At 37.1% G+C, this 25308-nt stretch overlaps 1 protein-coding gene across 2 annotated transcripts in view; it reads left to right on the forward strand.

Annotated features, from left to right (window-relative positions):
• The window catches only part of ITPR3 (inositol 1,4,5-trisphosphate receptor type 3), a 187055-nt gene that overhangs the window by 41376 nt on the left and 120371 nt on the right, over positions 1 to 25308 (forward strand). For both annotated transcript variants that reach the window (XM_072422560.1, XM_072422566.1), the window contains exons 10-16: positions 6569 to 6625; positions 7806 to 7948; positions 9129 to 9228; positions 9359 to 9519; positions 19923 to 20064; positions 20381 to 20542; positions 20798 to 20970. In XM_072422560.1, the coding sequence (XP_072278661.1) occupies positions 6569 to 6625; positions 7806 to 7948; positions 9129 to 9228; positions 9359 to 9519; positions 19923 to 20064; positions 20381 to 20542; positions 20798 to 20970 (938 nt within the window). The remainder of the gene's footprint in view (positions 1 to 6568; positions 6626 to 7805; positions 7949 to 9128; positions 9229 to 9358; positions 9520 to 19922; positions 20065 to 20380; positions 20543 to 20797; positions 20971 to 25308) is intronic.

Below are 25308 nucleotides of genomic sequence, written 5' to 3' on the forward strand. Positions count from 1 at the left end.
GCTTTATTCTAGACCTTATCAGTGACAAAAGAATTTCTATGCAAAAATGTTATGTTAAGATATATTTGTTTATTTACCATATTTTTCTTGTTAGCCGATCCCATACCACTCCCTTGACCTGTTTTCATTACCTGGTAACATTTCTGCTTTCTGTATCACCATGTGAAATGTGTTCTCTTTTACCATTAACACTGTATTTTGGAAAGACAAATCGATAAGCATGTAGAGATTACACATATAAAATTCACAAAGTCAACAAAGAAGACTTTAAAGATACAGAAATAAATCTCTTTCCTGGATTTCTGTATAGAGGTGAAAATAAGTATTTTTGACTTGCATATCATGGTCAGCAAGAAAAACAAATTTGTGGTAATGACTTTACCTTGCCCCAATGGTAATATATGTTTTTTTACAGTTACAGTATAACTATTTTCAGTTTGAATTCTTCTTTGCTTTGTTTTTTATACCAGTTAGCCTCGTTTTTTTTTTTTTGTTTTTGTTTTTTTTACAAATTAATTTTTATTGAATTTTTCAACAGAGAGATAAATTACAGGTACAGTAACCAAAAACATTAAACAACACAGAGTACAGGAAACAGAAAGAAAAGGCGAGACATTCAAAGAAAAGACACAACAAGAATATAAAACAAACAGTAGTAGATGCACAATACAATTTGATTGATATAACAGTTCGTGTTTACAAAGCAGTAGGTGCATACAAAAAAATATTGTTTCAACACAATATTAAAAAAGGCAGACCTTTATCAAGATGTCAGGGTAATATGAACATGACCCAATGTAGTAGAAAGTAGGTCTTCTTCATGAAAAATATGTGCGTAATACTGTGGTTTATGACCACTGAAGATAGTTAAATCGTATTTGTTGGCCCGTTGTAAAAAAGGAAGAAGAAAAGAGGGTGGGGGAGGGACTGGGTCGGGCCTACAACCTAATTCAGTCATGACTTCCTAAATTATTACCTTTACACAGAGATAGGTGTGCCTGGGGGCCGTCCCCGATCAAACCTTCCAGCGTGATTCAAGATAAATGTCTCCCATGGAGCCCAAACAACTTTAAATTTATCAAGGCGGTCATGCAGCCTTGCTGTGAGGTGTTCCATGAGCTGAATATCCTTTATACGGTCAAGGAGTGCTGTCCATGTGGGGAGGGAGTCAGATTTCAAGTACCTGGGAAAAAGAATATGAGCCAATAAACGTTTATGGGGTTTAGGAAGATCGCTGAAAGGAAGCCCCAATAAATGGGTCAATATATCCAGGTGAATAGGTTTTTCAAACAGCTCCCCTAATAGGTCATTAACCATTCTCCAATATGAGATCCTATAAAGCACCTCCGGAGTAAAGTACAAGTGCATTAATATTTTATTAAGTATTTTCCTTATATACTCAAGTCATTTTTAACAGGAAAGTATGACAATAGTCAGTACTTAAAAGGAGATAGAGATGAGACTTAGCAACTTAAAATCAGGTTTAAAATTATTATTTAGTTATCTTAATTTAATAGGAGGCTAAAGTTAAAATATTATATTCACAAACAATACTAAAGAGGATTTCCTGACATACAACATGTTCTACAATAATTCCGGAATTCTCTCTTACGTGCCAAGCAACCATACCTATTCTTTCTCTTTTCTTATACACACAGGCCCACATTATAAAGCAGGTTTTCAGTATCTTAAACATCTCACACAGTCATTTGCCTTCTTATAATTACTTATTAAATGTAAAAGTGTTTCCTTATAATTAAAAGCTGACAGCAGCAGAAATACCTTTACATTACGACCAGAGGACACACAAATGTATATTTAAGCTACAAATTCTACTTCCTTGTTGTACTCCTTACTTAAAAGCTTCTTTTAAACTTCAGAGGGCAGTGATAGCACATTCTAGTTGCCCTCGGGTTACAGATATGTTTTAGCTAAACACAGATGAGGCTATATAGAGGAAATACAAGAAATACAACAGTTTACCTTCATCATTTCCGGGCTGGACTGTCTCTTTGGCTGACACTGTGGTCTACCCGTGAACAGAATAGCACTACTCCAATGCATTCTTCTGATCAGGTCAGGTACCTTTTACTCTGTTAAAAGTTTTTTTTAAATAGGCTATGCACAGATTCACAAGGTTGTATCATCATTGTTGTCAGAGTATATTGGATTTTTGAAAAACACTAGAAACCTAATTGTGGCATAATTTTCCAAGACGTAAAATGTAAAACAGTGACCTACAGATAAGTAAATATTTACAAAGAGAGTGCTACTTATAGATATAGTTATGGGCCAAAATTTTTCAGGGAGTACAATAACTGTATGCATGTGATGATGGGGATATATAATTGTCTATGACATCAAACATACTTGCATATAAGAAATAGAGTTTGTTAACCTCTCTGGCAGTGTTCCTGAGTGTGGCTCAGGGTGGGTTTTCTATGCAAAAAGCGGTAACCCCGAGCCACCCTTGGGGCGGAATTTCCAGGGAGGTTTAAACTGCTGCCTTGTTCCCAATACCAGGGGTGTCCTCCAGCGATGTTCGCGGCATTCTCCAGCCCATATCGGGGTCTTCTTCTCCTGGTGATGCTGGGCAGGCATCAGTGCAGGCTGGCAATGCCCATCTGGCATCTGCGTCCCCAGCGTGTGAACGTTGGGGACGAGAGGCTAGGGGAAGCAGATGCCAGCTGGGCATCTGCTTGCGAGTGCGTGCCTGGAGGGCGGGACCATGCAGGACCGGGCAGGAAATTGCGGTAAAAAGGAGGTTTTTTAAATGTACCGCTTTTGCATTTAAAAATCCTCTTTAATCATACCGCCAGGGGGGTTAAGCAGTACACGTTCATCATACAAACATAATGTGATGGCTTTTGTAGTGTCAGAATAGGACTGTCTAATATTTATTGGCTACTTTATATCCTGTAGGCATTTTCATGCACTTTTTATGCAGGAACAATAGAGTGAATAGTATTATCCTTGTGTTGAAAATGTAAAAAGTATCTAAAATGTATGTGGGCCAAACTAAAAAAAAACATATGCAAAACATCTCTGCAATAGATGCGTGTTTCTAAAACCTTTTATTATGTTAAGGAAACATGCATGTGATCTGCCAGAAATGCACTGTTATAGGTTGACAACACAAAAGCATTTTGGTGGTGTCAGATCTGCCTGGGTATGGTTTGCTAAAATACTCAAACACAACTAACTTATTCTTTACAACATGGACTAATCATTCTTTAGTTCCTGAATACTGGGGCTTATTGGACTTCCAGAGTTAAAGTGAGAAGTGTTGACAGGATAGATGAAAGCCTGGATTTTCTGACATGATCAACAGATATTTCTCTGCTAAAACAGTTCTAGAACAAATCAGACAGATCACTCACAGTTGGATGCCAACAGACTAAAAAGGTAGCAAATAACAGAAGTTCATTGTTAGTGTTTATATACACGTTAAAGCGTGCAATAATAAATACACTTACTTATGTTGTCCTTAATGATGGCAGTATAATATATATATATATATATATATATATATATATACACACACATACTTACCTTGAAATTAAGTGCCCACTACAACACGTGACTCTGGCAAAGAGTGTTCTTTTGGATCTACTGGATCATAAAGGGAAGGGATTATTATTATTATTATGTTAGCTGTATGAACATCTTTACCATAATGTGAATCTTTAATAAGGGTGTGCCTAAACTCTTCAGAGCAAATTCACTTTGTTCTTGCACATTTTCTTCAAGTTAATCAGTCCCAGTGAGTCTTTTCCTAATAACTATAATTGCTAATTGGAGTTTTCTTAAGAGTGAAAAGTGCATTAAAGATTAAATTTCTTGTTGCCTCAGCAACCTATTCCTATTTAAAAAATTGGGCTGTAAAAATGACAGAGAAAAGCTAATTGGTTGCTGTGGATAACAGTTACCTTTAGCACACGTTTCAAACACCAGGCCCTTTAGCAATGTATCTAGAAAACATACAGTAACTATAGTAAGTGATAGGTTTTGTATTTTCAATGTAGTTAATAGCATCTTCATGAAGATTTTTACAAAGTCAACAAAGCTTTGAAAGAAGCAATTTATAAACTAGTGGTTTTTGTGTCAGCACAGATTTTATTAATATTAATTTATTATTATTTAGGCTTTCTGTGGCAGGTTATAGAAAAGCTGCAAAGTAAATAAAAGGGAGTCTAGTATGTACAGTATCTGGTGACATGAAAAAGCCTGCAGAAAATTACATAAAATTTGGTAGCACTGGAAACAACTGTACGCAAGAGAAAAGACATAAATATTGGCTGATAAATATGTAAAGAAATGGGGAGTGCTGGCAGCCATGAAGCTTTGATATAACAGTGTAAGGAATGTCACATTCTGATATATAAATCAGTTAATACTAACTCAGTAGACAGAAAAATGAATGGGTAGAATCTAGACAATTTTCTTACCTATGATACAGTAACACTAGATATTAATGCATGGGATTTGCTGGATAGTTTGAAGTTGAGGAATGTGGAGAGTCGGATGCTTTGGGTAATATTCCTTTCATAAGATGCGGTTTTAGACCAAAGCGTTGCAAGCATGACTAAAAAGCACTTAGGAGAAAATCCGAAAGAGAAAACTATTGTCTGTAAAATATGTATTTTTTTCATATGATTGGGTGGAGCAGTAAATGGTTTGCAGCTTAGTCTAACACTTGTAATTTGATCCTGAAATATTCATTTTGGGAGTTTGTAAATATTAAGTAGTGCAGATATTTACTTGTTCACATTTTAACAATGAAACATTTTGCTGTTGGGCAACAGTATTTAGCTGCATTATCTGTCTAAATAATTACACATAATAATAACCCATAGTTTCATATGTGACAGCACTGGTGAATAAAATGTCATGTCCCTGTCATGGATTATGGGGAGGGGGGAAGGTTCACCAGCATGAACACATAAGGATAAGGGCAAGGGACTAGGCCTTCCCCGGCTAGGGAGAAGGAAACTGTCACACCCTATGGAAACCCTAACCTAGCCCTGACTCCTATCAGTATGAATATCCCCTGAAGGTGGGAATATTCATACACTGGAACCTGGGCCCTAGTAGCCCTGAATTGCCCTAGGAATAGTGACTGGGCTTGAGACTACTAGTTCCTTCCCTGATTAAAGAACCAGCGTCTCCCTGAGGCCTAGAAACAACAAAAAAACAACAAAACACCAAAAGTAGATCAACCTATCTTAAATAGCAAATGGAGGAGCAGGAACCAGCTCTTCACATCCCAGAAGTGAATATCAACCGCATAGCATGAAGTGTGAGGCTAGACTAAATGGAGGAGCAGTAAAGACCACCAGCTGGTGTGGTCATTACAAACAACAACACAGAAAAAAAAAGTAAAAACAGATAACCTCCCATGTAGCTTGTCTCACAGATCTTCTAACCTCAGTCACGGAAGGGACCGTGACACCCCCCCCCCCCCAAATCAACTTCAGGCTTTTTATCTGATTAATTGATAATGACATAACAAAGGAATTACTTCCGACTGGTCTCATTTTTTCTTTTCTTTTTTTTTCTGGTAAACTACTGTACTCATAATGAATCAATAAGTATTTACTGTTTCTCTGTGTACCTACCTTAAAACTTCTAAAGGCATTTTTGTTAGCATGTGATTTATTACTTGTAGCTGTTTGTTATTTCTGTTTCTTTTTGCTGTTACATTGGTGTATTCCTGTTAATAGAATATCTGCTTTTAGCTTTAATTGCTCCATTTGGTTGGCATAGAAATATTTCTGTGCTTTGTAGCTTCCTCTATTAAAGGGCTGACTGATTATTGGTAAAGCAAAGTGGTTCTTTTTGTATATAAACATACAAAATAAAATCAATTTCCATAATGATAATAATATTAATACTAAAGTTTATCTGCCCATGCAGGTGGAAAAAACAGGTTAACTTTAATGCAGACTCTCACCAGCCAATACCTTTCTTTCACTCTTACACTGTACCATTAAGCTGCCGGTAGTGAAAATAAGTATAAAATAAGTACTATCTTACACAAACCCATGGTTTCCTATGTGACAGCACTGGTGAATCAAATGCCCCTCTATACTTTAGAGTACTGGATTTTTATTTTTTATTTTTTTGGCTTCCTGTGCTAAATGGTGTGTCAGAAGGAAAAGAAATGTAAATGCCTTTAAAACTGCAGTTTAGGGGGGCTATCCATTTAATACAAAATAGAAAAAGTGGGCATAGTATAACTGACAGAAGTTCTTGTCTTTTGGACAATATTTGCACATTACAAGGTGCCTCAAAAAGTTTCTGCAGGTTTAGTAATTGAATGTGTCTGTGATTGTCATGTTAGTAGGAAAACTGCTTCACAAAGGAAGGTGACTATGAAGAAAAGTGATACAATTTGTTTTCCTAATAAAGTTTTGAAGAACCCTTGTATTTATGTTTTGGGTTGGGTCTTCCTTGTGTAGATCAGTACAGAAGCTAAAATTAGAGAAAACAGCTGGGAACAACAGTAGGCCAATCTATTTATATAATCCATTGTTTGTAGTTTGATCTTGTGCTTTGAACATTGCAGGAGAATCCAACTTACAAAGGTGATGCCCCGGAATCCAAATCAGGAGCATCGTATGCAGTAAGTTTACTTATTAAATGCTTAGAATGATTATAATTTTTTTAATGTATTTAGCACTATAAGCTTTCTGTGGGGCTGTAAAAATTGCAATATCTAGCAAATATCTGACTCAATAAATACATACATAGTTAATGCACAATACAATATGAAAATAGTATCAAATTAACCATAGATGAGATTTTGAAAAACTAGGAACTAGGACAATGTATAGAGAATTGAAAAAGTAATTTCCTAGATTGGCCCAATAGCCTCAAATAAACAAATCCTACTATTCTAAATTTACAAATCTAGCTCAGGTCCCAGATGATGGTTAATTCATTTTCTCTAGTTCATACCCAGTGCTTCTGTCTATTTGCTTAGTGCTAATTTACCACAGTGCACACTCTACAATTGTGTCTGCTTTGCAAAACAAATGGAATTGCAAAATCTCAGTGTGCCTGCCTGGAGAACTGGTGCATTCAGCACCTACACAAATTGCCCTTTGCTCCTTCTAAAGCTATTCTTTTTTTGTTCTTTCTGCTCTAGGTTGTGGATTCTGTTTTTTATCTGTGACATTGTTTAGTATTTAGTATGCTCAATCCATAAATGTGTTGTCTCTCCGGTTCTTTTTGCTCTTTTTTGTCACTTTACTTTTCCCGTCCAAGAATGTTTCCCTTCTGTATCATTTTACTGTAAGGGTGATGAAGCTGAATAATGGTAACTGTCTGTGACAGCAAAAAAGGGCAACTGCTTCCATTTTTTTACTGAATGGTATAAAAAGTAAGCCTAGGGGGCTGTGCAAGAGCTTTGATGTGAGACTAGCAATATCAGGCTCTGAGGGGTAACCTGGAAGGACTTTTGAAGAGACTGTAGCATCAACATGACATGTTAATTTCAGCACAGTAAGGACCCAACCTTTTGCTGAGCATGTTCCATTAAGCCACTGTGTTCCCTAGTGCCCTGTGTTCTCATGCAGCCTATACTGTATGAATGCACGGCTTACACTTTCCCAAAACAGCACAATGAAAGCTCAAATTCGATTGCTTGATGCAAGCAATAGTCCTGTTGCTGAATTAGCCCCAACATCCATGCACTGACAGTACACTTATCTCACAATTCTTCTTCTCTTCCTGTTTCTGCCTTTTCCTTTCCTAATTTTCAGCATCTTCCACCTCTTCATTGACCACCGATCTTCTCTCAGGTAGTGAATACACGTCCCAACCGTAGAAACGCAGGGGAGAAGATCAAGTATCGCCTAGTAGCTGTACCTCATGGGAATGACATTGCATCTCTTTTTGAATTGGATCCCACCACCCTGCAGAAGACAGATTCATTTGTTCCCAGGTATCAAGATAAATAATATTACAGAAAGAAATACTTTGCATGTGGGATATATTACAGTATGCAAAGTGAAATGTCTCACAGCAGAAAAAAAAGGTGGTTTCTGTGGACCTGTATAGAAGCTGTGTCTGACAGAAGTTGATGTTGTTCAAGGATCGGTCTTTACGGATGAACAACCCCAAAACAAGTGAAGGGAGGAGAGCACAGCAGGGTTTCGCTCCCCCCTCCATAGAACAGAACAGCGGTTTGGATGCAGCGCTCATTTGTTCATCTCTCACTCTTTTGTAGTTCGAAATGATCATAAAAGATTGTCTCCATTGACAGTAATTGAGTGTAGGTATGCAGCCTTAGTCTTTAAAGTTGTTTAAGATGTTTCCTATAAAGAAGATAGGGTATCTAAAGCCATTTGAACATAAAAGAGTTTTTAGCTGTAAACGAGTCAATGTGTTACAATATAATTGTACTTTCTAATTAAAGTATGATAAAACTATAGATATTTAAATATTACCATAGTCATAATAAGCAGCCTTCATTAAAACTTGTAGTTACAGCCAATTGGTGCAATTTAACCACAAAAGAAACAGCGATGACATTTACATTGGATCTCAGCACTTTTCTCTCTTCTCTAAAAAATAGCTGGCCGATGGGCTGCCACTTCACTTCTGGTAGGGAGGGGGCTGATCTAGGTAGAAAAATTGTGCTGATGAGTTAGGTCTGGTACAGATGTCTGATGAACATCTGAGGATTTTCGCCAGTTAAAACCGATACGCCAGTTGAACCGGTAAACACAGTATGCATAGCAACACTGTGCAGAAGGGGAGAGGGAAGACCTGCAAGGAGAACCTGCTTAGGTAACTATTATCTGAAGTGTGCACGTATCTTTACTAATTACTGCCTACAGCTCCAGAAATGAGAGTGGCCTTGCTTTAAAATGTTACATCTAGTTTTTAATGGCCCACCTAAACAACCAATTTAACCTATCATTAACAAACAGGTCCTTCAGTTACATTGGTTGGTAAATTTTATTGATCTTTTAACTAGGTAAGATCTGTGTGTGTTCTAATTTCTAATTGGTTGTAAAGAGTTACTGCATAGTGTTGCTGTGTTTCTAATAATTTATAATGTTACAGTGTTACATTTATAGTAATACTCACCAACAGTTCAACTATCTGTATTTTATTAGGAACTCATTTGTGAGATTAAGACATCTGTGTACCAACACTTGGATTCAGAGTACCAATGTCCCCATAGACGTTGATGAAGAACGGCCTATACGTCTGATGGTAAGTAGGTTCATTAATTCCAATCCTTATTTCCATTCCTGATGGGATAGAGCCTACTGTCTACTTAATATTGTTATTTTCACAGTCTAATAAAGTCTATGCTAATATTTTACACTTTTTTTTTGCTCAGCTGGGTACCTGTCCTACAAAAGAAGATAAGGAAGCATTTGCTATTGTTTCTGTACCTGTGTCTGAGATTCGGGATTTGGATTTTGCTAATGATGCAAGTTCCATGCTAGCCAATTTTGTGGAACGTTTGAATGAGGGATTCATCAGCCAGAATGACCGGAGGTATGTTATTATTTGGGGAAATACAAACACCATGGCTGAAAAATCTTCTGTTTAGTTACCTATATAGTGGGGCCAATTTAAAAAGTTACTCTATTTCTAGTAGTCATCTAGGAGAGCTCTGTGAGAATGTGGCTCCATCCACCAAAACAGAAAACACAATTCCAAAAAACATTAAAACACAGTCCTCCTCTGAAACATTCAGGATGGCAAAGAAAGGATAAGCAAGATCTTACCCATTGGGTAAACCATTCTTTTGAAGGACTGGGCTGAGATTAGGTCAAGACAATTGGGACAGAAGGTGGAAAAGCTTGACCAGTTGGCTGGTCCCTGTTGTAAATTTGGAAAAAAGAAGAAATGTTTAACTGGAGTTTTCCTTTATTAGCTAGAAAACATTTCTTTTCATCTGCAGACCTAAACTTGCCCTAATTCAGGGCCAAACAACTGATCCCCCAAAATCAAGAATACCACACACATTGATTTTTCGATGATGATGGATGATGGATGATGGATGATGGATGATTGATGATTGATGATGATGATGATGATGATGATGATTGATTATTATTAATAATAATAATAAACAGTATTTATGTAGCGCCAACATATTATGCAGAGCTGTACATTAAATAGAGGTTGCAAATGACAGACAAAAAAGACAGTGACACTGGAGTGGATTGGATTTGTTAAGCAGAATTCCTTACCAAGTTTTCAAACACCAAGCGCTGATGGCAAAATTCACTAAGGCTGCAGTTCCAGCCAAAATTCTGACAGATTCAGCAAATTCAGCCATAAAGGTGGTAGGTTTCAACAAAGTCACAAATCATTCCAGAATGGCCTCCCTGGGGGTACCCAACTCCAAATGAGTTTTCAGAAGAAAAGAAAAAAAAAAGGATCTAAAGTATCTAAAATATACTGAGAGTCCTTCAAGAACAATTTATATTTATTGGTTTTAGCTAGTTTCCTTCAAGTGGGGAATCATAATCAGTCTCCACTTTCCCCATGTTTGAAGGAGGGGGAACATTTTCACTGGTTGTTGCCTGATCCTCATGATGCTTACCATGCCTGTCACAGGGTGAACAGACAGTCAACCTTTTAGTGAAACTGATAGCCTATGTGGGTTTTCTGAGCCAGTTCGGCATCCCCTCAATACTAGCATAGCACAGGAACTGGTTGCAGGAATCTGGAATTCAGATTCTGTAACTTAAGACCTCACACACATCCCTAGGACCCCTCCCTACTGAGACATGACACACTGTGTCCTGGGTCAAGGGGGAATCTCGCCTCCCTTGACATCTCTATCTTCTCTTTTCAACCACAAAATCAAGTGCCAGCACCAATAGGAGGGACGCTGAACCGCCAAGGTTTCCAAGCAGAAATGGTTTGGGCTCACCTGAGATTGAAGGTAAGGAGGGAGATGGATACAGCAAAACTGCACACTGGTGATCAGTCCAGTCAGTCGAGGAAGAAGAGAAGAAGAAAACCCAGGATAGGAATCCAGGATAGGAATCTGACTCAGAAGTGCTCTCCAAAGGGATGTTCCCCAGCAGCGGAAGAAGCACAATAATTTAGGAAATAAGGAATGAACCGCCTCCTATAATTTGTTGTGATTGTGTTTCCTGTTTTGGTAAGTGGAGCCACAATCTCTTGGTGTTGTCCTGTATGACCTAAATCTAACTATTCATATAACTATAACTATATACATCAGTTATTGTACAATTGTATGATATATCCTGCAATCAAATTAGTTATTTTATTAATTTTTTTACATGCAAGTTCAAGCTGTCCAGTAAATGTGACAGCACAAGCTATAAATATATACATGTGCATATGCATACATGTTTGCTGCTTACCTTTGCATCTCCAAAGTGCCATAGAAATTGAATAATTAATATATTATTTATTGTACCATGGTGCTATTGTGCCCTGTTTTCAGGATGGTGAGCAGTGTCAAATAGGATTATGGTATTGTTTAAACAACCATAATATGCCACAGTAATATGCCTGTCTTGTCCAGAAATCAGAAGTGATATGTCTAGCAGATATGGCAAGCTGATGCCCACCTAATGGGAGAAGAGCCTCTCAATTCATCCTGCCTCTATCACCAGGGCAATTGCCAAACAAATCTTGCATGACCAGAACAAATAGCTAATCAGCAACCCTGCATACAAAAACAAACAATACGAATTCAAAAATAAACAAGTAAATCTAAAATAGTTTGGAAAAGAAAAAACTGATATACCGGGAAACAAAAAATCACAGTCACAGTAAAGTACTTAAAGTTAATCCTGTTATGCTGGCTTTTTATATGTTTAATAAGGTTTCGGAAAATAAAGGGTTCTCTGTCTCTCTATAATATTATCAGTGCCACCCTGTAAATAATATGTAACATATAAATAATAAAGTAATACAAGGGTTTGAGGCTCGATTTGTCTAGAAAAAATTTCTAAACAAATCAAGCCTCAAACCCCCGACTTTCCTTATCATTTATATGTTTAATAAGGTTTCACCTTTTGGCTGCACACGCTCACAAAGCAGGAGAAGTTTTTTTTTCAGGATGGGATTATGTTTGTTTTTTTTATTGCTGCACAATGCTTGGAGAGTGGATTGGAGGGAAATTTCAAAACTGTGAGTGGTCACCAGGAGTGGACAGAAAATAGTCCAATAGGGACAAAGTGAAAGAATTTGGATTTTCACTCCCTGTTGTGTCTATAAGATTGTAAGTGAAAAAAATATGTCAATAAAAAAATAACCATTAAGGGTTTTACCTATGATTTTGTATGATATATTGGAGCTGCTTGCCAATAAGTTCTGTTGCTTGTTGGTTTATTTTTAATCAGTAATTCAAAGTTTTTATATAGCTCTGTTTCTCCTATAAGTACTCTGTGTAACACATATGAGCCAAAACCATTACTGCAGAGAGCATTTCAAATTTCACATTTTTCAACATTAAAGTACATATTCAAAGCAACTGCCCATGTTGCCATTTTTTATAGATCTATATGTATAATGTTACATCCTGTTGCGTTTTAGTACTTCAACATAATTTTGTATCTTCAGCAAAACTAGAAACATTACTCTCTCTTTCACCAGATCATCAATACAGAGATGAAAAAGAATAGGACTCAATACTGAATTTTCTCCATCGCTCCTGCTAGTTTTTGCCATTTCTTTTATTTCTGCCTTTAACTTGATCTTTACCAATGTGCATCTCTTGTTCTCCCTGAAGCTTCAACTTTTGTAGCAAGATAATAGGAAAAGTATTCAGGTTTAAACTTTACATCTTCAATCTGTTTCATCCCTTTTAACTTACCCTTTTTTATAATAAATTATGATATATGTACCCCATAATGACAAAGTGAAAGCAGTATTCTAGACAATTTAGTAAAAAGGAAGAAGTGAAATATTACATTTTCATAAATATTCCTTTTGTTTAAATTTATCTCCCAATACTATTTGCCTTCCATTTCTCTTGATCACTTTTGACATGGCTCTGAACCTTGATTGGAGTTCTTCTGTGGTAAATCAAATTGATTGGTCATGATTTGGACAGGCACACACCTCTCCATAAAAAATCTCATAGCAGACAATGCATATCAGAGCAAAAACTAACAATGAAGTCAAAGAAACTGCCTGCAGAGCTCACAGACAGGATTGTTGTGAAGCACAGATCTAGGGAAGGTTACAGAAAAATTCTACTCCACTAAAGGTTCCCAGGAGCACAGTGGTCTCTATATATTTTTAATAGAAGAAGTTTGGCACAACCAGAGCTCCTCCTCCTCCAGCTGTCATCCAGCCAAACTGAGCAATTGAAGGAGAAAGGCATTAGTGAGAAATTTGACCAAGAACCTGATGGTCACTCCGACTGAGCTCCAGAGATCCTGTGTAAAAATGGGGCCAAATTCCAGAAGGACAATCTTAACCACAGCCCTCTATTGACCTGTGCTTTATGGCAGAGTGGATACACAGAAACCTCTCTTCTTGAGTTTGCAAAAAAGCACCTGAAGGACTCTCAGACTGTGAGGAACATGATTCTCTGGTCTGATGAAACCAAGATTGAAATTGTTGCACTCAATTGTAAATGTTATATCTAGAGGAAACCAGGCTACACTCATCACCCAGTAGTGAAAAAGTGGTGGCAGCATCATGCTGTGGAGGTGTTTTCCAGCAGCAGACCAGGGTTGAGGGAAAGCTGAATGGAGTAAAGTACAGAGAAAAAACCTCAATGAAAACCTTTTCCACAGTGCTTCGGACCTCAGACTGGGCAAAAGGTTCACCTTCCAACATGACAATGACCCAATGCACAAAATGTAGACAACACATGAGCTGCTTTAGGACAATTCTCTGAATATCCTAAAGTGGCCCACATAAAGCCCTGACTTGAATCCTATCCAATATATCTGGAGAGACCTGAAAATGGCTGTCCCTCGATGGGCCTCATCCAACCTATCTGAGATTCAAAAGATTTGCAAAGAGGAATGGCAAAATCTCCATGTCACTCTTGCCTCCTCCGCACTAAAGCATAGGCGCCTTTCTCCTGTGCATGTGAGCAGTTCTGGTCCCGGGCACGCCTACTCTTTTAAGTTTTATCAGCATCAACCCTCTAGCCAGCCAATCAGGAAATAGCCTCTTAATTTTCCTTGGCTATGTAGCTGGCTCAGACACAGTACTCAGTTTGTGCAGCATGTCTTCATTAGTGCCGAGCCCCCTAGCTCTGCTAAGCATTTCCTCTACACCTGTTGATTAATTGAGTGTTTCCCAGTCCAGCTCCTGTACTAACCCCTTGTCGACTGTCTGATGTTTCTTTGGCTATTCCCTTGTGCTGTTTTAATGTTCCCCTGTGTCTGTGGTGTCAACCGCGCCTCCTGTCGCTTCCTGTGTCTTTAGTCTTCGGTGACCCCTGCATCACTGGAGTCTATTCTCTCCTGTTACTTGACCCCAAGCTTTGTTCCTAACTACGTTTGTCTGCTGCCTGCTTTGAACCCGGCCTTCCTTGACATTTCTCCTTCCACACACTGTTCTGCCCACCCTGGTGTGCCACACAACCACAACCTTGCAGCAGCCTGCAGCGCAACATCCTCACTTCTAGAGGCTCTGGAGAAGACCAGGCTGCTGCTTAGTATCTGCATCTTGGACCTTCTCAGGGCTCACACCACTATTGTGCAATCCATAGCGCCCCCTAGAGGCTCCGTCTTTCCATATGTGGCACCCCCAATCCAGATGTGAAAAGTACATTTAGTATTTACATGTGAAAAAAAACTTTTTTTACTGTATGGTATTTACTTAGAAAAAGAATTTTAATGATTGTAGCATCAAGCTGCAACATTACAAAACTGAAAAAGATGAAGGGGGGCTGAATACTTTCTGAAGCCACTGTATAAATCAGTTAGCAATAGTCAGGATTTAGCTGTAGCCAAGCTTACCTATAACCCAGTTCTAGTTTTGTTTTTGCTTTACAAAGAAAAGGGGATTAGGTCAATAATTTTGTAATTCAATAATTCAATAGTTAGTGTTATTTACTTTCTGACTGCCTGACTTAAAGAAAACACATGTCTGTTGATGTTCAGCATTTTGTTTTCTGCAGATTGCTGACCAACTATCTGAACCACTACTTGGCAGGGAACGTTTTAAAGGGCTCAGTACTGTCATGATGAAAAGTGTATTGGTGGGCTCATTCTTACTACTTCCTTTTTGTGGTAATATGATGTGTAGGATAAACATTACTTTTTATCAGTGGCTGATTCAGCCATTTATTGAATTGTTAAACAAACCCTTATCTGCTCCCTGCACATTTATGATATATCAATGAGCATCATTCACTACACAAACACAGATAACAACATGAACAGAAACAGTCCAATAGATATAAGAGCTTGAATGCTCTTTGCCATTAATTCAGCACAGACTGCTTTATTGTGCATAGATCATCATTCTACAACATGTAACCATATATCCAGCATAGTTTTAGAGCAGCATGCTCATCACAGCTGCACACAAATACAGTCAGATCCAGGTCACTGAGGCAATGTGGAGGGTGCTGGATATAATTAGAATGTTCTTACCCTGAGGTTCTGTTCTAGTCTGGTCCTGTTGAATGCACAGGATATCTCTATGTCTGTTAGGAAATTGTGTCTGCTGATCCATCTATGAATGGTAAATATTCTTGTAGTCCACACCCCAGTGACTTCATCTTCTGTCTGAGACATGCATATTTTTTTACAAGGTGCATGCAGAGCAAGGATTAACTAGAACCTACCCAGTTTGCAGCAACAGTAAATTCTGGTTTCATTAATCCCTTGTTATCACTGATCTCATTACACTCACGCAATATTTACTTTTTTTATTTTATGTATCATTGTTGTGTAGTTCATTTCAATCATGCTTTGCAATAAAGATGTCTTTGTAGGTAGCCAGGTTTTATTTTCCTTCTTTTATTTCAGTATCAACAGAAATTAGAGCATTTTCCGGTACTTTCAACAATTGGGCCATGAGCCAAGTCCCTTGGAGTGAGGAAAAATGAAAAAAGGTTTTTGAGAAAGTAGAGTGGTGGTGGACAATGGGCAGCCCGTGGGTCACACTGTGCCAACTGGCAACCCTCCAATATCAAACTTGATTCTTTCTCACACAAAACAGGAGCATCTATACGCTGTATTCATCAAAATCTTCCATGAATTCAAATTGGTACACATTGTACACTGCGTTAAAGAGGAAGCAGTCAAGTAGGGATTGTAGGAGGCTGTAATGAGGACTTTGCTATCTGATACTTAATGCAAAATGTGATCTGCAAATGCAAAATGTGACCTCATTGTAGAATCCACATGTGCCCCTGTAATAATACTGCAAACTGTTGAATTACAGTCTTACTGGCAGAGATGAGAGAAGAGACTTTACCAGGAAATATAATTCATGCTGATTTCATTGGGGACATAAAGCATTGAAAACATACCATGCAGTGTAGCAAAATTTGTAGTCTTAAATGAGGCTATTATCAGTAGTAGTGAGCCAGCCTACTGTCATTATGGAGCATGTTTAAATCATATTATAAATGAACAGAGAAACTACATATTAAAAGGAAATGTATTTTGTTTGTATTTTTGTAAGAACTTAAACATTTTTTTCTTTTAATCAGATAAATATGAAATATTGGAAAGTTGTGTTTTTTTCGGTCAATTGAGGGAGGATGATGCTCATTTAAACATTTTTCAAAGACTTTTCTTGTCTGTATTGCCAAAAGAAAGCCTGTTTGTTATAGAGCTAGACATTTAAAGCTAACATGCACAACCTTATTTGTCAGAAAAGTGATTATTTGCACTTTCCCTTCAGTGTGTTGTCTCTTGATATGGTGAGGAACAGTCTGAAAGTAAACTTCTTCTGTTGCAGTCTTTCTTTTGAAGGCCCACAATGCATTGTGAATCATATTGTTACACAAATAATGCCTCATTGCTAAAATGAAAATATACATGGTTTAAAAAGTATAAATGTATAAAACAAATATTAGGCCTGATACAAAAACCTTTTTTTTAGATGACTGCTGTAAAATTAAATTAAAATGACAGTACTTTAATTTACTGACTTTTTTTTTATCCTAAGCGTTGATTAACCTTCTGGTAACCACTAACCAGCCTTACACAAATCTTGTTACATAAAATATGTACATATAAATATTTTTTTTTTTTTTTTGAAGACATTGATTATAGTAGCCCAAATTATCCCTCTTTTTTTTAGCAATGATGTGGTTGTGGACTTCCCTCTATATGACAATCCCTCATAGTAGAGTAAGTCAGTGGAACTCACTGACATTGGCAAACCATTTACACCCCTCTTGCTGGCATTCTACCAGTTTTCTGCTATGGAGGGAAAGACCCAGAGAGGGAAGCTAGTGTTTTATTCATTTATAAAATTTATAAATATATAAAACTGAAGGGCAGAGTTTTTCTTGTATTGGTTACATGGGTAGCACAGTGGCTCAGAGGTTAGCACTCTAGCCTTTCCAGTGCTAGGTCTCAGGTTCAAATCTTGCATGGAGTTTGCAGGTTCTCCCTGTGTTTTCGAGGGTTTCCACCAGGTAGATTGAAAAAATTTACTTTAGACTATTTTAAAGACATATGACTATGGTAAGGACATAGATTGTGAGCCCCTTTGAGGAACAGCTAAGTGACAAGACTATGGACTTTGTAAAATGTTGCATAATATTTTGGCGCTATATAAATAATAATTTACCAAACCATTATAAGTAATAATTTACCAAACATTTGCTGGTAGAAGACAACTAGAATAAGTTGTTACTATAAGTTCATTCTCTGTTTTTCTTAAGCTTTTACTTAGCTATCTTAGAATATTAATTATATCCAGAGAGTAAATATTTTCATGGCACACATGGTTTTGTTATATTTTTACACTGAAGTATATAAAAATGTTCTATTCATATAATTAAAAAAGTGTTATATGTTTCTGGTGTCTGTCCAAACTGTTGTAGAGGATGATCTTACTGCCATAGTGACTATATGGATGCGGAAAATACTTTTGATATAAGAGAATGGCCTCTACTTCAAGCGATATTGTCCACTAGAGCTTTTGGACAAACATTTTATTCTTATTTTCAGTATATTTATCAGGACCCTTCTTCTGAGCTGTATAATAATGGGGATTTAACAAATCCTGTGGTGTTATCTAAAGGTACTGGACAAGAATGTCCTCTTTCTCCAATTTTTTTGAATTTGGCTTTGGATCCTCTCCTTGGACTTTTTGAAGATCTACCAAAATTTAAAGGTATCCAAATAGGATCTCATGTCCTTAAAATTACCGCTTTTACTGATGATTTGTTACTTTTCATATCTAACCCAAGAAGTGGCCTGGCATCTATATTAGATCTAATTACAAAATTTTAATCTGTGTCAGGTTATAGCATCAATCTGGATAAAGCAAAAGCATTATATTTAACCAATTTTGTAAGACCCACATGGAGTAAGGATTTTCTGCTTTTTTTTTATGGTGTAGTGAGAAAATTCAATACCTAGGTGTGCAGATTACTAAGAACCCTCACAAATTGTACTCGCAAAATATAACACCGATTTTTAGATCTCTGAGTGACCAACTAGGTAACTGGGTAACTTGTTGGTTCGGCACAAGGTAAGGAGAAAGCACCTTTCAAATAGCCATTCATCTCTCTTTTTGCCCTATTAGGGTAACTGGCCAATTTTTCATACTTTAACAATTAAATCTTTGCTGGATGTCCCTACAAAGCGGCCTCTTCAATACGAAGCTGTGGTAGATGCCTTCCCTTTTTTGAGACCAGCGCTATTTGTTCTTATGCAGCTAGAATCATATACATCGAGGGTACTTAAGTCCCTTTCAGCTAAGGACTGAAAGAACCCATTGGATAGTTTGTTGTTAAAAGCTAATCCATCCAGAAAGGCTATCACGGAAAATTACAAAACCATTACATTAGCTCTGGACTATTCTTCCAGAAAAACAGGTCTGGTTAGGTGGTCCAATCATTTTCCCAATAAAACAGCTACTGATATCTTGACAGCATTTTCGAGGGAGTGGTCTGCTCTCCCTTCTGCAATGTACAGAGAAATGACACTTAGAATTTACCATGGGGTGTAAATCCCCCCACACCGTGCATAATTGATGGGCTATGCCTCCACTTCTGATTGTTCTAAATGTGCTCACCCTCGGGCAGATTTGTTTGGAATTGCTGGAAGATTTAAAAATTCAGGAGGTGGCCCATTATGCTACTACTTTTTTGATTTATTATGTTGCATTGACCCCGGAATGGGCCATCTTAGGTACATTTAATTTACAAGGGGCAAGAATTACTAAAGGTGGTCGAAATGTGTTAGATATTCTTTCCTTGGTAGTCAAGAAAACAATATTACATAATTGGTTGGACCCACATCCACCAACACTTTTTAAGGAGAAATTGGACCATGTTTTTAGAATGGCTTGGAGAGAAGTGTCATTAGATAAAGGTTAGACATTTTTTTAATACATGGTAATCATATATAGAGACTAAGCCTAGCTCAATAAAACGCCAGATTATGAATACATTTCAACATACTTAATGGTATACTCTGAGAATTCTGTATAATGATTTTCCTGTTGTTATAGATGCTGTTTAGAGTGTTAATGCCAACTATGGCTATGGTTATGTTTAAAATTTCTTCTTTGCCTGAGTTATATTGCGATTTGTTGTAACCTTGTAGGTGATTTTTGTTGTTTTTCTGGTATTTATTAAAACATCCTTTAATAAAAATTATTTAAAAAAAAAAAGAACATACCTTGAAGAAACTAATCCAAATTTGTATTTAAATTGCATACATATTTTTTATATATTGATTTTTAATTACCTTCAGCACATGAAAGAACTGCAAGTTAATGAACTTTTTTTATTTTCCCCATAGGTTTGCCATCAAGCTTTTAGAAGATCTGGTGTTCTTTGTAGTAGATGTTCCCAATAATGGTCAAAATGTGCTGGATATAACAATCACCAAACCAAACCGAGAACGGCAGAAGCTAATGAGGGAGCAGAACATACTTAAGCAGGTTTGCAGAATTAAGAGGAACAGAAATAATAATAATACTATCCTGCTTTTTATTTCTGTTTTTTACTCTTTTGGAAGCAATTATTTTTACTAAATTTGCAATAAATTATATTTCTTGTTCATGTTTTCTGTCTTATTTTGCCATTTTAATGATGGATAAATTTTATCTAATGTAATTTTTTATGCGGTAAACATTTTTATTATAATATTTTGTTTTTGTTTGTTTTTTATTTTATTTTTTATTATCTAAAGTCTTTTTTCTCTGAAAAGGTAGCAGTTGATTTTGTTTCACATTTTTTGTTTTTCTGTGCATTCAGATATTTGGTATTCTAAAGGCTCCATTCAAGGACAAAAAAGGTGAAGGTCCTCTACTTAGACTGGAGGAGCTCTCTGACCAGAAAAATGCTCCATATCAGTATATGTTTAGACTGTGCTATAGAGTGCTGCGTCATTCTCAGGATGATTACAGGAAGAATCAGGTATGAGGTCTTTTTGCCATGTTAATAACAGCTAGCATTCCTGGTAGCAACAGAGGGAATGTTGACATTTTGTTCTTTTTTCTAACATCTTTAAATACAAATATTGTAACCCCTCAAATTTGGAATCTTCAATGTTAAGACCTAAAAATGATACATTTTGGACTATTGTTAGACTATTCTCCTTATTTTGTCTGTTTCTGTTACTCAAACTATTAAAATTTAATATGCATTGGTTTTCTTGGTATTTTACTGTAGGAACACATAGCCAAGCAGTTTGGTGTCATGCAGTCTCAAATTGGTTATGACATTTTAGCAGAGGACACTATTACTGCCCTGCTACACAACAATCGTAAACTATTGGAGAAACACATCACAAAAACAGAAGTAGAGACGTTTGTCAGCCTTGTGAGAAAAAATCGTGAGCCTCGGTAAGACATCTTTGCTATGGCCTTTTCATTATTCGTTTTTTCTTTTTCAGAGTAGTGATATGATATAGTTCATTTCTAGAATATCTTTTAATAACCATGTCACAGAGTTAAATTATATATTCTGAGCACTTAAAAAAAAGGGCAAAACAGAGATTACCTTTATGCAGTCTTCATGTCAAAATTATCCGGTAGAAACAGGCAGCTTAAGCTATTTGCAGATCCCAACTTTTACTGTAAAGTTCTAGCTTGTGTTTATATGCTGGTTCTATAGTTTGACGAATGATCATAAAGACCAATACCAATGCTCAGGAAGTATTGTTTTGTTTTTTAACTCTAGTAACTAGCAGAAAACCTAAATAATCCTATTTACTTTTTACCAAAACTCAATCTCCATTATGGGATTCTGCTTTTTCTATAGTAGCTTGCCTTTGCCCAAGCTTCAAGGATTGATTAGATAAATATGGTAATTGGCATGTGTGTTTGGGAACATCACTGCATAGAGTTCACTGTAGCTGAAAAAAAGATCTACACCATATGCAGTCATTAAGTAAAAATCAAAAAATTAAAATAATTAATTTCACATAAAAGGTGCTTAACATTCATATTTCCTGTTGTAAAAAAAACAGCACTTTGAATTTGATCACTTGCAATGTATAATAGTACCCGTGACCACAGTCCATAGTGGCTAAGAAAATAAAAAAATGATTTTACATTGCTCTAATCAGAAACCTTTGCAAATAGCCCCACTGCAAGAAAATTTTTCTAAATCTGAAGTTTAACCAGTAACTAATAATCCACCATTACCCTTAAATCCATTATTCTTTGGTTGCTTAGGTCTGTTTGCTTTTTTCCAGTTTTAGGAAAAGTACTGTAAATGACAAAAACACAAAAGTGAAAAATGACCGGCGAATAGACCAATTTTAAAGTGCAAGTGTATAAACAATACTTTAAATTTTGTATGTAGTAATGTAGGCCGTGAAGCATTAAAACACCAACCTGTGTATGATTAACACAATATACTTGTATATGTGCTATAATATGTAAAAAAATGTCAGCTAAAAAACATAACCAGTGTACATGCACAAAAGGAGTTTTGAATGAGTTTAAACTCTCAACATTTGAACAAGCCATGGAAAAGGCAAAAAAATTGCAAACTTTTACAGCATGGCAACAGGCAGGGCCATGTAAAAAATGTTTGATTTTATGCCTACTGGTATACCTTGACACATTAAAGTAAACTTGTGTGCCAAGAAATACACAAAATGCAATTGCTGACCTTTTGAAAATGTTAGATGCTAAGCTGTTTATGGCCAAAAATGTTTACATCAGCAATAATATCAAGTAGGCATATCCAAAAGGACAGTTCAGCAATGGCAGGCTTCCTGTTTTCTCAGGTCAGTTTTTTTAAACAACGCCAGGATACTGTGATTCTACTTTAGATTAGTTCCTAACTCTAGAAAAAAAAGGAAACTGCCCTAGAAGTGGATTTCCCCAAGTGGATTTGCAAGAGATGTAGTTACATACCTGGGTCCTGTTTAGGTGGGGACTATGTCCATACCTTTGTATGGACAGGAGATACTCTCACTAATGTACTGTACTGTCTCAGGGTAGCCCATATATATAATGGCAACAGCTCATTGATGTAGCCTTTTTGTATGTGCCAAAAAATTTGGGGGTTTACATAGATCTGCAGACATTTTCAGGTAGATGTTTTGTTTTTGTAGATTAATAGCAGTTACTCTCTATTTTCTAACAGGAGAGGCTTACAAGAGCTAAAAACCGCAAACCAAACTGTAAAATATACAGTTAGGTCCATCAATATTTGGTATCTGGACAGAGACAACTTTTTTCTAATTTTGGTTCTGTACATTACCACAATGAATTTTAAATGAAACAACTGCGGACTTTCAGCTTTAATTCAGTGGGTTGAACAAAAAGATACAGGCTATTTCATGGGCTGGTGTGGGCAATTCCTTTGTTATGTCATTATCAATTAAGCAGATAAAAGGTCTGAAGTTGATTTGAGGGGGGTAGCTTGTATGTGGAAGATTTTGCTGTGAACAGACAACATGCGGTCAAAGTAGCTCTCCATGCCAGTGAAACATGCCATCCTTAAGCTGCAAAAACATAAAAAAACATATCCGAGAAATTGCTACAATATTAAGAGTGGCAAAATCTACAGTTTGGTATATCATGAGAAAGAAACAAATCACTGGTGAACTCAGCAAGAACTCAAGACCTGGACGTCCACGGAAGACAACAGTGGTGGATGATTGCAGAATCATTTCCATGGTGATGAGAAACCTCTTCACAACAGCCAACCAAGTGAACAACACGCTCCAGGAAGTAGGTGTATCCATATCCAAGTCTACCATAAAGAGAAGACTGCATGAAAGTAAATACAGAGGGTGCACTGCAAGGTGCAAGCCACTCATAACCCTCAAGAATAGAAAGGCTAGATTAGAATTTGCTCAAAAACATCTAAAAAAGCCGGCACAGTTCTGGAAAAACATTCTTTGGACAGATGAAACCAAGATTACCCTTTACCAGAATGATGGCAAGAAAAAAAGTATGGAGAAGGCCTGGAACAGCTCATGATTCAAAGCATACCACATCATCTGTTAAACATGGCGGAGGCAGTGTGATGGCTTGGGTGTGCATGGCTGCCAGTGGCACTGGGACACTAGTGTTTATCGATGATGTGACACAAGGCAGAAGCCGCCGAATGAATTCTGAGGTGTTCAGAGACATACTGTCTGCTTAAATTCAGCTAAATGCAGTCAAATTGATTGGGAGGCGTTTCATAATACAAATGGACAATGACCCAAAACATACAGCCAAAGCAACCCAGAAGTTTATGAAAGCAAAGTGGAATATTCTTGAATGGCCAAGTCAGTCACCTGATCTGAACCCAATTGAGCATGAATTTCACTTGTTGAAGACTAAACTTCGGACAGAAAGGCCCACAAACAAACAGCAACTGAAGGCCGCTGCAGTAAAGGCCTGGCAGAGCATTAAAAAGGAGGACTACAGGCTGTCATTGCCAGCAAAGGGTTTTCAACCAAGTATTAGAAATTAACATTTTTTTTCAGCTTTTTAATTTGTCCAATTACTTTTGAGCCCCTAAAATGAAGTGATTGTGCTAAAAAAAGGCTTTAGTTCCTCACATTTTTATACAATCTTTTTGTTCAACCCACTGAATTAAAGCTGAAAGTCTGCAGTTCAACTGCATCTGAGTTGTTTCATTTAAAATTAATTGTGGTGATATACAGAACCAAAATTAGAAAAAAGTTGTCTCTGTCCAAATATTTATGGACCTAACTATATTACATAATATGGACCAGCACAGTGGTGGTTTTATCGCAATTTGTTGAATTGGAATAACTGGTTAACTGTCAAGTGCAAGCAGGTCTATATATATCCAAATAATCCATGATAAATAGTTTTCCATAAAAGTTTAGGATGACAAAAAAATTGCAGTCTATCTGTTCAAATTACATTTTTTAAATATTTTTACATGAAAATAATTTAGCTAAAATCCTAAAGCACAAACAAAACTGCTAGCTGTCTATGAGAAACATTTAAAGTCCATTGTGGAGTGGTGTGGAGTGTCGTTATTCCAGTACTGATTGACGGGGTGCCCAGGCTTTTCCATTTTTTGTTTTATTTGCTTCCAAACTGTTACATTTTGTGTATTACCGTATTTTTCGGCGTATAAGACGCTCCGGCATATAAGACCCCCCTCATTTTAAAGGAGGAAAATCTAGAAAAAAATGATTCTGAACCAAATACTGTAGTAAAATATTTTATATCAACTGTATAAATTTAACAATTCATCCCCTTCTGATCACCCTGTGCCAATTCATCCCCTTCTGATCACCCTGTGCCACTTACTGTGCGTACTTACAGGTACCGTACGTTCTCAGCCGGGGGAACTCCGTTAGGGCAGGGATCAGCGTGCTTCCGGGATCGCAGGGGCACGTGTGCCGGCTTCTCCTCGCTCAGGGGGGGAGGAACGCGGGGGCACGTGTGCCGCCTTCTCCTCGCTCGGAGGAGGAGAATCGCGGGGGCACGTGTGCCGCCTTCTCCTCGCTCGGAGGAGACACGCGCTGCAGCCAGGAGGTGAGGAGAAAAGAAGCACGCAGCATCGCGGTATCGGGTGAGTATGATATTTTAATTATTTTTAAAAACTGTGTTCGCTGTATAAGACGCACCCACTTTTCCCCCCCAGTTTTGGGGAAGAAAAAGTGCGTCTTATACGCCAAAAAATACGGTAATAGTCATTTATACAATATATAAATACATTTGATTCCTAAGGAGGCTATTATTACCTTATAT

This window comes from Pyxicephalus adspersus, chromosome 1 (assembly GCF_032062135.1).
Source record: "Pyxicephalus adspersus chromosome 1, UCB_Pads_2.0, whole genome shotgun sequence".
Classification (NCBI taxonomy): domain Eukaryota; kingdom Metazoa; phylum Chordata; class Amphibia; order Anura; family Pyxicephalidae; genus Pyxicephalus; species Pyxicephalus adspersus.